This window comes from Penaeus vannamei, chromosome 19 (assembly GCF_042767895.1).
Source record: "Penaeus vannamei isolate JL-2024 chromosome 19, ASM4276789v1, whole genome shotgun sequence".
NCBI classification, from domain to species: Eukaryota; Metazoa; Arthropoda; class Malacostraca; order Decapoda; family Penaeidae; genus Penaeus; species Penaeus vannamei.
The window spans coordinates 42,044,197-42,056,696 of record NC_091567.1 but is presented as its reverse complement, the minus strand read 5'-3'; the positions used below and the strand labels follow the sequence as shown (position 1 = coordinate 42,056,696).

Here is a 12,500-nt window from a genome sequence, read left to right as displayed (position 1 = left end):
ACACGTATATACAGTATGTATATATATATACATATATATATATATATATATATATATATATATATATATATATATATACATATACATATATATATATATATATATATATATATATATATATACATATATATATATATATATATATATATATATATATATATATATATATATATATATATATATATATATATATATATATATATATATACATATTTATATACATATATTTATATACATATATATACATATATTTATATACAGTATGTATATATATATATATATATATATATATATATATATATATATATATATATATATATATATATATATATATATATATATTGTGTGCGCGTGGCAAGGATCTCCCGGCGTACCGAGAGTGCAGACGAGAAGCCCGTCGGACACGTTGGTCCACCGAGCGCTGGCTTCGCAGGCGACGACGACGACGGCGCTCAGGTCCTCGAACAGCTGACCGTCGGGACACGTCATCGCGATCTGCAGGACGGGGTCTGTGAGTCAGCGCGGGGAGTCGGCGGGTCTTGACTCGTGACTCGCGGGAAATTGCTTACAACGGCCGAAGTAGATTGGGGATGATGGGAACGACAATCCCGATGGTAATGGTGGGTATGGAAATAATAATGGTAATAGTACTAATGGTAATGATGATGATAACAATAATGATAATAACAGTGATAGCAATAATGGTATTGATGATGTTAACAATAATGATAATAATAATCATAGCAATAATGGTAATGATGATGATAGCAATAATGATGATAATAATAACAATAATGATAATGATAATAATAATAATGATGATGATAATAGTAATGATGATAATAATAATAATAATGATATTAACGATAATATTAACAACAATGATGATAATAATATAGACAATGCTAATAATAACAACAATAAAGATCATGATATTATTAAGAGTAGAATAACATCACTTTGTCTCTGTTTCATCCGCTTCAGTGAACCCAATGCATTACCTGATGACCGACGGACCTGTTGTATCCGTCCCAGTCGCTGGCAGCTGGGTCGGGGGGCACCGGGGGGTCGTCGGTGCACACTGCAGTTAACCGAAGACAGCTTGTGTCAACACTTCAGTTTTCTGTATCTATACCTATATATTTTTATCTATATCTATATATATTTATCTATCTATACCTATATATATTCATCTATTTATTTTATATCTATATCTATCTATCTATCTATATATATACATATATACACACACACATCTATCTATCTATATGAAGTATCAAATAAAAACATGTCTATCTTAGCTCATACACATCCTTGCTTATTTCTAAAGCAAAGCCCTTTCTTGAAACAGATTTCCAAAACGAAAGACCTTTCCCAGCTACTCACGAGGGACGCACCGAAGAGGAGTCCTTGCTGGCTCCCACACTCCGGCGCTGTTGCAGGTGACGGTGGTTTGGTTCGCGGGCGCTGGGTTCTCCTGGAATTTTTATTATGACGTGAAAGACGTCTTGGCAGCTGACGTGTTTTTGGATTTCTGAAGTTTTCGTGGGAAATTTTGCTTGTATTGAAATATGGGAAAATTGTTGGTTTATTTTTTTTGTTCTGTTTTTTTTTTCTGCCTGTTTATATCGTTTCTCTTGTTATCAATGCTTATAATCAACATCATTATTATAGGGAACTAAATAAAGAGTTCTCTCATTCGAAATAAAAGTTCGGTCTTTTTATAGATATTTACATATTCTATATAGAAAAGCGGATACACAGAGGAGTGGAAATCATGATATATCCTGAATTTTCTTTCTCTTTTTAAGATACGCAGTCGATAATTCTGTATTTACACCAAACTCGAATTTCTGTGCGATTTTACACGTATGCTCCCTCGCAAGTATGATGCGCAACATGCACCGTAGTACAAGAATCCCATATGCTATCATATCAACATACAGGTGAAGAAGGTGTGCGAAAAAAAATGAATTAGACCTGATAATCCGAATATAAGGAAGCAGTTTACGATATTCCTCGCTCTCACCCATGGCCTTTGTGTCCTGCCTACCTGGTCAGTCTGCAGCCAGAAGCCAGGGGCGCAATCGTACGACAGAACAACCCCGATGTGGTCGTCGGTGAAATTCTCGCGAGTCATATTGGTTCCAGCTTCGGGGGGGCTGTCCACGCACGCTGCGGAGGGAAGGGTTGGGTGAAGTGCTGCTTTGGCCCGGATGATGAAGGCAGTTTTTCCACGCCATTGCGGTTACGATTGGGCTAATATTGTAATGAGCGTCTGTTTGGTAATACGCTATCCAAACACACATACACGTATATACACAGTACACAAACATCCAATTCAGACAAATGCTTACGAGGTAGACTTACCCTTATAACAAGCACTGACATTTGCCCACCCCGTCTCTGTGCACTCAACGAAACTGCTGTTTTGACCAGTCTGCGCGTGGTGCGACGCTATACACGAGGCTGTGACAGTCTGCCCGACAGCGTAACTGGTGGTGTTCGTCCAGTCTGTGGTGGCATTCCCTGCCGTCGGTTGCAAGGCGCAGACTGTTGTGAAAATGGAGAGACATTGATTAGAATCCTAGCTGCATGTCTGCTTGCATAGGACTGTATTGTAACAGGAACAACGAAGGGAAGGACAAGAAAACACACGAATATGCATATTCGTGTGTTTTCTTATTCTTCCCTTCGTTGTTCCTGTTGCAATTTGTTCGTCGTGAACTTCACACGTAGGGCTGTATGGAAGTTTGATATTTGAATTCGTTTTGGTTGTTTTGGTAACAGTGTAATCTAGTTCTGGTGTACATATATACATATAGAAAGTCCCATTATTGGATTCTTATTGACAGGAAATGATCAGATATTGTACAACAATCGTTAATGTCTATCTAAACACCAAACGCATTACCTGTACAGTCTTCCAAAATGGCCGGCGTGAACGAATAGATGGTTTCGCCAGTGGTTTGGCTAAGGCTGCAAGTAACGTTCTGAACGGCCATGCCTTGTGCTGTTGCCATGCCTTCGGGGCACCAGTACTGGGCCGTTCCGTACAAGTACCTCACGTTCTCATCCGTTGTGTTCCATATAAGGGGAGAAGGGACAGTTGGCATTTCCTCCAGGCATACTGTTGGCGACAGAAGAAATGTCAACGTTTGTGGTTATACTCGAAGCCATAGGCCTACACTTAGCTTAGGAATGTCCAAACACGATCACACACACACGCGCGCGCGCGCGCGCACACGCAAGCACACACACACACACACAAACACACACACACACACACACACACACACACACACACACACACACACACACACACACACACACACACACACACACACACACACACACACACAAACACACACACACACACACCGAATAATTACGCAAAGATACATATACACACAAACGCTGAGGTAGTCACACAAACACAACTACATAAATATAAACTCAGACGCATAGACACAAACAAAATATACACGCATACATACACACACCCGGACAAATACAAATTCATACGCACAGACACACAAACAAAATGTACACGCAGAAAAACACAATCACACATAAAAAAACACACCCATGCAATCACTCAAACACTACTTCATAGGCCCTCAACCTACCATTGGCTTGTCTGCACTCGGGTAAGGGCTGAGGGAACCATTCGCCCAGCTGACCCAGACACTGCATGGTCCAGTTGCTTACGGTGATGTTCCCGTCCATGAAGAACCCGGGGGCACAGCTGTACGAAAGGAGGAGGGGGGGGTGATAACGGTGGTGGTAGGTGGTGTTGGTAGGTGGTAAGTGGTAGTGGTGGTGGTGGTTGTGATGATTGTGGTGGTGGTGGTGATGTGATGATGATGATGATGATAACAATGACAATGTTTTGGTATTGGTGATGTGGTGATGGTGAATAACAATTTGTTTTACTCTCGCAATAAAGAAGAATATATGTCATGGTGATTTGATACTGAAGGTGATGATGTGAAATGCTCGATGATAATGCTGCGTTCGGAACTCCTCGTCCTGCTCGTCCAGACCAGCTGGACAAGATGCCTTGGCCGTCCGGAACCTCTACTTCCTCGTCCTGGACAAGTTGTCCATCTCGTCCACCTCGCCCTCCCGCGAAGGACGAGATGACGTCACAGTGCCTTTTATATGTAAACAGTGTCAGTTGTAGGCAACCACAATTTACTGATGGGTAATTTCATGGCCCTTTATTGGTGTTATCAAAGGATATTTTTGTGTTTGTCAGTTGCAGGTAAGTTAAATGTGCATCAAAGGAATTACAAAACCTATGCATCGGGTAAAATAAACACCCCGGTGTAATAAAAAAGTGAATGTTTACATTCCAGCCGGTTGCATTCTGGGCAGAAAGGGTCTTGGAGGTTCCGAACGCGGCCTCCTTGTCCTGTTGGTCCTGACAAGTTGTCTGGACGAGCAAGACGAGCAGTTCCGAACGCAGCATAATTTTGCTGTCAGTGATAACAACGATGATGGCAGTAATGGAGACTATGACACTAATAACGATAATAATGATGGTGATCTTGATAGCGACGATGGTAATTATAACGATGGCAATGATAATTATATTATAAAAGTTGATGGTTATGTGCAACGACAATTACCAACATTCAACCACAAGAACAGCATACTTACGAGTATTCTGCCAACGTGCCTACAACATGATCTCCGTTCCATGTCAATGTCATGTTGGAAGTGGCCAAGGGAGGATCGCTCTTGCACCCTTGAAGTGAAAATTGAGGAAAATGAAGTCTGTAAAACGAGTTTGAAATTTTCATCCGTGAACAGAAAACATTCACTCTCTCCCTCTCCCTCTTTCTTTCTTTCCTTCTCTCACTCTCTCTCTTTCTTTCCTTCCCCCCCCCCCCTCTCTCTCTCTCTCTCTCTCTCTCTCTCTCTCTCTCTCTCTCTCTCTCTCTCTCTTTTAAGCTTTTGATGAATTTACATCGCAGTCCGTTAATATAAGCTTGATTTTCCCCCTTAAATAAAGCTTTTCATATGCATTTATTAATACTAAATCGTTTGTAATCAACGTTAATATTTCGTGTTCGAAAATACCGAAAGAAAAGAAAATCAAATTTGATTTTCTGAGAAAAAAAAGCAAAATTCCCTCAAATTTCTGACTAGCTTTTCCTGTCACCGAAAAAGGAAGAATAAAAGAAAGAACAGAAATGGAAAGGAATATAGGAAAAAAAGGAAAAAAATAAAAGAAAAGAAAAAAGAGAGGCAAAATATACATATATGCATATATACATACATATACATATCATATACATGTATCTATCTATCTATCTATATATATACATATATATATATATATATATATATATATATATATATATATATATATGTATATACACAGAAAAAAAGTAAAAATAGAAAAAAAAATGAGAAGAGGCAGAAATATATATATATATATATATATATATATATATATATATATATATATATATATATATATATATATATATATATATATGCACACATACATATATATATATATATATATATATATATATATATACATATACATATATATATATACATACGTATATGTATATTCTTTTCTTTTCTTCTTTTCCACTCACAGATCGGGCCATGGAGCTGGCAGAGGACGTGGGTCGCGGTGTCCGAAAGCGAAGACGCAGTGACGGAGAACCGTTCGCCTTCGCCACTCCCGGGGACGCTGAGGAGTCGCCATGCCAGAGGAGGATCTGCCGCGGGCGTGGGTCCCATGGCGCCCACGACCTCGCTGGTGGGCGTGTATAGGCCGCCCAGAGTCCAGTCTCCTGCTCTGAAGAGATTGAAAAGGTTGGAGTGGTTGAGGTTTGAATGCGTGTGTGTGATTTGGGTGCTCCTTCGCATGTCGAGCTTCTGTGATGTAGCGGCCGCATGCGCAAACACACAGAGGGAGAGAGAGAGAGAGAGAAAGAAAGAAAGAGAGAGAGAGAGAGAGGAAATGAGAGAGAGAGAGAGAGAGAGAGAGAGAGAGAGAGAGAGAGAGAGAGAGAGAGAGAGAGAGGGAGAGGGAGAGGGAGAGAGGAAATGAGAGAGAGGAAAAGAGAGAGGGAGAGAGAGGAAATGAGAGAGAGACAGAGAGAAAAAGAGAGAGAGAATGAGAGAGAGAGAGAGAGAATGAGAGAGAGAGAGAGAGAGAGAGAGAGAGAGAGAGAAAGGAAGAAAGAAAGAGAGAGAGAGAAACAGAGATGGAGAGATAGAGCGATAATAATGGTAACAATGATGAAGATAATAGTGATGATGATGATGGTAATAATAATAACAATAATAATGATAACCGTAATAATGATAATAATAATAATGATAATAGCAGCAGCAACAACAATAGTAATAATAAAATGATAATGGTAATTACCATAAAATAACGGAAATAGTAATAATATTAACAAGAATAATACGGAAAAAGATGGGTGATGATAATAATAATAACAATGATAATAATAACAATAATAATAGAAATAACAAGAAAACCAATAAAATAAATAATAATAATAACAATGATATTGATATTAATAATAGTAGAAATAATAATAATAGAATCAATAATGATAAGTGATTATCATAATAGCAATAGTAGTAATTATGATATTAATAATAATGATAATGTGTGGAATTCATGTCGAACAGATTGCAACAGGAACAACGAAGAGAAGAACAAGGAAACGAAAATGCATATTCGTGTATTTTCTTGTCCTTCCCTTCGTTGTTCTTGTTGCAACACTGATAATGATAATGATGGTAATAATAATCACGATAATAAGGAAAATAATAATAATGATGATGATAATAATCATAAAAATAATAATAGTAAAAATTATTATGATAATGATAACAAGACTACTACTACTACTATTACTGCTACTACTACTACTACTAATGATTATAATAATGATAATGGCAATAATAATAATAACAAAAACAACACACCACAACAGCAACAATAATAATAACAAAATAACAACAAAATGATAACAATTAATCACAATCACAATAATAACTCGCACAAATATGACAACAACAACAACAACACGTCACTTACGCATTGTTCATCCCAAGGTGCAGCGTCAGAGGCGGTGTTGCCGACACATTGGTCATCATAAACTGCGAAAAGATGAATAAAGAAGAAAAAATGAATGAGGAATGGCGACGAATAAGGATAATCAATAATTGATGAAAAATATTAGAACCGGGAGTGGTGTTATAATTATAGTGATGGAATGAATAGTGGGATGATGTTGATATTATGATTGCGTTTAAACCAGCGTTAATTTTTAGTAGCACTAACTAGTGGGAATAATGATGTTGATAGCGATAATGATAATGATGGTAATGATAATGGTAATGATCAAGATGATGGTAACAACAACAACAACAATAATAACAATAATAACAATGACAGACAAAGACAAAAGACAATGCATACAGATCAGACAAGTCACCAAGCAAAAAGAAGCTCCCTATAAGTACAAAAAAACAAAAAAAACAGCCAAACAGATGGATTCTTCCCGTTCCGCTGGGCAATAAATAAGTAGATTAATAAATAGATATATAAATGACTACAAATAAATGAGGAATGAAATCTCAAAAAAAAAAAAAAAAAAAGATGGAAAGCCACGAATACCTTATTTGGATCTTGAAAATGTTCTAATCGAAAAATCCAAGACAATAGTCCGTGTCCTCTCAATACCCTTATCATTATTATGTCATCCTTATCATCCTCCCCAGCTTTATATAACCCACCTACATATCCCCCCTAAACTCATTACCTGCTGCATACCCCCCCCTAAACCCCTTACCTGCTGCATACCCCCCCCAATCCTTTACCTGCTACATACCCCCCCCCCCCTAAATCCCTTACCTGCTGCATACCCCCCCCCCTAAATCCCTTACCTGCTACATACCCCCCCCCTAAATCCCTTACCTGCTGCATACCCCCCCCTCCTAAACCCCTTACCTGCTGCATACCCCCCCTCCCCCAATCCCTTACCTGCTACATACCCCCCCAAATCCCTTACCAGCTACATACCCCCCCTCAATCCCTTACCTGCTACATACCCCCCCCCCAAATTCCTTACCTGCTACATACCCCCCCCCCCCAAATCCCTTACCTGCTACATACCCCCCCCCCCCGCAAATCCCTTACCTGCTACATACCCCCCCCCCCTAAATCCCTTACCTGCTACATACCCCCCCCCCCCCCCGCAAATCCCTTACCTGCTACATACCCCCCCCCCCCCGCAAATCCCTTACCTGCTACATACCCCCCCCCCTCAAATCCCTTACCTCCACCAGAGACACGAGGAACAGAAGCGTGTCCATGTCCTTCGGAAACGCCAGCGAAGCTCCCTTCAGCGTGCACGCCCTCAGCGCCCCTGCGACGGCGGTCTCCTGCGCGCGGAGGAGGTAGCAGAGGCCCCGGTGCTTCACGAACTCCGGAGGGCAGCTGGCTGGTGTGGGAAGGGGAGGGGGGAAGGGGGGGCGGTATGGGAAGGGGGGGAAGGGGAAGGGGGGCGGTATGGGAAGGGGGGGCGGGAGGGGAAGGGGGGGCGGGAGGGGAAGGGGGGGCGGGAGGGGAAGGGGGGGCGGTAGGGGAGGGGGGGGCGGTAATGTGGAGAGTGAATTAAAGATTTGAGGGGAAATGGAGGATAAAAAAAAGTGCAAGAACTTTCATTATTCCATCTTTCAATGATGACATAAATAAAATTGATAACAACAATGATAATAATAATGACAATAACATTAATAACAACAACAATAATAATAATAATATTGATAATGAAGAACAACAACAACAACACAAAGCACCAGTGACACCAGCCCGCAGGCCCTCACCTGGCACCATGCACATCGGCAGACTGGTCGAGGCTGAACAGTTTTCCGTCTTCGTCTCAGCGCCTGCGGAGACGAGCAGACACGACGGGGTGGTCGACGCCTGGAGTGCAGATGGACGTTAAAAAAGGTTACTTAATAAAAAAAAATATTTTGGCATTCTACACACCCACTCACACCCTGGTATCCTACACATTGAATAAAATACCTTTCATTCACTGAGTGCATGGATTATTAATAAAAGTAAGTATACTTAATTCCTTCAAGCTGAGCAAAAATACAGGCCTTTGGCTTTGACTTTGGCAAGCAATTCCACTTGAGAATCCTTCATGCATAGACATGAATCGCCCGCTCTTCTCATCCACAGGGCTATTCTGATGATTGGTCAATGAATAGATAACCATTAAAATAATCAATTTCCTTCCTTTTTGAAAATTCAAAAGACCAAGATTAATAATAAACCCCATGTACTTTTTCCAAAAATAGAATCGCAACTTTTGTGAAGTCAGCCATGGCACCTCCTCGAGTTGCTACTGAACTAGCCTTTCCCCATCTGGAAGAGGCCCATGGTTTGTTTACGTTTGCCTGCTGATGGATTACGAGCAATCTTAGGCATTCGTGGTCATAACAGTTTAGGGTATGACTGTAAACCGAAATCTCAATCATATAAATATTTCAGTTTTAGCCGAACACACACTCACGCACACACACACATACACACACGTATTCATGCACACATGCAAGTTGTGTGCGTGTGTCTGTTTACCCGAACCCACATGTATGTGTTTACATTTGTAGTTACTAGGGAAGGCGAAATCCTGTAGATATGTCTGTTCCCGCCCCAAACCCGTCTCCAAACCTACTGCACTGTTATTATGCATCTATTTATATATATCGTTTTTTGAGTGGGTTTCTAATTTGGCATTTCGATATAGTTGGTCACTGCATGGCATATGTATAGTATGGCAAGTCTTCCCATACATATCACGGATCGTTATAATTGCGTGTTTAATCGTGCCTGTATCACAGCATACTAAATCTGACGCAGGGCGATATAGCATACGTTGATCGTATCGCAACCCTAGTCGAGATTAACAAAAAATGTTTTCGCAAACCGTCATAAAAGTCACGTTTTATTTAGCCAAATTTTCTTCTTTTCTCTTCGGAAATTGCCATAAAACATCTATTTTATTTTTATTTTTTTCTGTTCTCTTCGCAAATGACCATAAAAGATCATCAATTTCATCTTACTTACATCTCTCCCCACAAACCTCCATCATAAAAAGTCACATAAAAAGCAAGAAATCCTCAATAAAAAAAGAAAAATAAAATAAATAAATAAATAAACTCGCCACCATAAAAAATCGTATAAAAAGCAAGAAATCCTCAAAAAAAAAAAAAAAAAAAAAAAAAAAAAATCGTCGGCACCTACCTCCAAACACGCTCCGTCGGGACACAAGCCGTAGCCGGCGTAGCGCTGCGTCCTGACGGAGAAGAGGCGGCGCTGCCAGAGGTGCCACGAGGCGTTGTAGGCGGCGTCAGGCTCTGCCAAGGGCGCCACCGCCTCCTGGTATGTTGGGACTCTGAAGAGGGAGTAAGTGGTGAGGAAGAGGATGTGGGGAACGGTGAGGAGGAGGGAACATGAGGAAGTGAGGAAGAAGCGAGGTGAGGAGGAGGGAACATGAGGAAGTGAGGAAGAAGCGAGGTGAGGAGGAGGGAACATGAGGAAGTGAGGAAGAAGCGAGGTGAGGAGGAGGGAACATGAGGAAGTGAGGAAGAAGCGATGCATGTTGACATTTAGAAAGGCAATCGTTTCTGACGAAGATATATTCGAAACCGGTAAAATACATCTCTTGTATTGGGAAGATATTCGTTCTCATTCATACCTTTCTACAGTAGTGGTGATGAGTGTGCCGAGTTGTGATGTTGAGGAATGATGGTAGTAATGATAATGATAATAAAGGTGATTGTTATTATTATCACTACTATTATTATTATTATGATAATGATAACAATGATGATGAAGATGATGATAATGGTAATAATAACGATAGTGATAACAATATAATGATAATGATACTGATAATGACAATGATGGTGATGATGATAATGATAATGACAATAATGATGGTGATGGTGATAATGATAAGAATAATGATGGTAATGATGATATTAATCATGGCAGCGGTGTTGGTACTGGTAATGAGGAAGATGAAGTCAATGATGATAATAATAATAATACATCAATAACAATGCTAACGCTGGTAATACGGAACTAATAACGATAATGTTAAGTACTATTACTAGTAATGATGGATGATCATATTACTAACGATAATGAAGATTATTCAACACAACATTTATGGTGATAACATATAACAATTAGTGATAATCATTATCAGAAATCAATAATCACTCACACTGACCAGGTGTTGCCAATCAGAATTTCGCAATCACTCTCTCGTTTGCTTTCAGTGAACAGCCAATGCAAAATGTTACAGGACATTTAGGCCTGGCTTAGCCTCCCCCCCCCTTTCCCATTCTACGATATCAGTAAAATAAAATCAGTTTTAGATACAGCAAAAGAACGAAAGAAAGAATAAAGAGAGAAAGAAATAAAGACAGAGATAAAGAAAAATGAATAAAGAAAGAAAGAAAGAAAAAGAGAAAAACACTCCCACACCAACTCTGCTGACATCAAGCAGTCCCCTTAAGGCCGTGTCACACTAGCACTTTTTCCGTCATTTTTTTGACAATTTTATTTAACATAAATACAAAAATCCTCGAATATAGCTCTTGCTTTGACTATGTTTGGCTGAAAAAGTTGACGGAAAGGTTTTCAGACGGAAACGATCATTATCCTCTGACTGGAAAATCGACGATTCGCTCAAAAATGGACAACATTTCAGAAAAATTGTCCAAAAATTGACGGAAAAAGTGCTAGTGTGACAGCACCTTTACCGTTGTGTGTAGCCTGTGTAGTAGAAACCAGCGGCCGCGTCTGACAAGTCGCTCGCCTCAAAGTCCACAGCCATGGAGGCGTTGAGGCCACTGCATCTGTGTGGGCGAGGAGGGCGTTCGTTGACGAGAATGGGCGTGGGAGAATAAGGAAAGGAGGGTCCGTATGTTATGGCGGATTATTTTGTGTGGTTTGTGTGTTTGTTTTTGTTTTATTTGGGTATGTGGTGATAGTGTTATTATAAATACCTATCATAGGGAAATAGTCGATAATGATGATAATGCTTATAAAAGTAATAGTAATGATAATAACAACAGCAATAATCATTATAATAACAGCAATACTACTGCAAAAATGATGGTGACAGCCGCAAAATTAACTGAAATAATAATAATAGTAATGGTAATAATAAAAAAGACTAAAACAATTATCATAGTAATGATTATGATAGTAATAACAAGAACAATAACAAAAATGATAACAATATTTTTAACAACAACAAAAACAAAGCCACAAAATCTCACTGGAGAGCAGCAGACTCGAGGCCAAAGGTCGAAGCGCTCGTCAAGAACTTGTAACAAGCCTTTTTGTTTCCCGACTTGAAGAAACCCGGGGGGCAAGTGACTGCGAAACGGGATTGGCAAATTAGCCACAGCAGTGACTA

At 39.7% G+C, this 12,500-nt stretch overlaps 2 protein-coding genes across 2 annotated transcripts in view; both read right to left on the bottom strand.

Moving 5' to 3' along the window:
• The window catches only part of LOC113808221 (uncharacterized), a 13,534-nt gene extending 1,606 nt beyond the window's left edge, over positions 1–11,928 (bottom strand). Inside the window, exons 1-14 of the mRNA XM_027359566.2 lie at positions 11,839–11,928; positions 10,310–10,460; positions 8,881–8,980; positions 8,332–8,495; positions 7,088–7,149; positions 5,619–5,824; positions 4,666–4,753; positions 3,630–3,748; positions 2,915–3,130; positions 2,371–2,553; positions 2,054–2,175; positions 1,387–1,477; positions 1,002–1,081; positions 375–495 (exon numbers count right to left, since the gene is read on the bottom strand). Coding sequence (XP_027215367.2) covers positions 375–495; positions 1,002–1,081; positions 1,387–1,477; positions 2,054–2,175; positions 2,371–2,553; positions 2,915–3,130; positions 3,630–3,748; positions 4,666–4,753; positions 5,619–5,824; positions 7,088–7,149; positions 8,332–8,495; positions 8,881–8,980; positions 10,310–10,460; positions 11,839–11,912 — 1,777 coding nt within the window. The 5' untranslated portion in view covers positions 11,913–11,928. The remainder of the gene's footprint in view (positions 1–374; positions 496–1,001; positions 1,082–1,386; positions 1,478–2,053; positions 2,176–2,370; positions 2,554–2,914; positions 3,131–3,629; positions 3,749–4,665; positions 4,754–5,618; positions 5,825–7,087; positions 7,150–8,331; positions 8,496–8,880; positions 8,981–10,309; positions 10,461–11,838) is intronic.
• A 428-nt stretch (positions 11,929–12,356) lies between these two features.
• LOC138865005 (uncharacterized) overlaps positions 12,357–12,500 on the bottom strand; it is a 27,720-nt gene continuing 27,576 nt past the window's right edge. The window contains exon 11 of the mRNA XM_070133677.1: positions 12,357–12,460. Coding sequence (XP_069989778.1) covers positions 12,357–12,460 — 104 coding nt within the window. The remainder of the gene's footprint in view (positions 12,461–12,500) is intronic.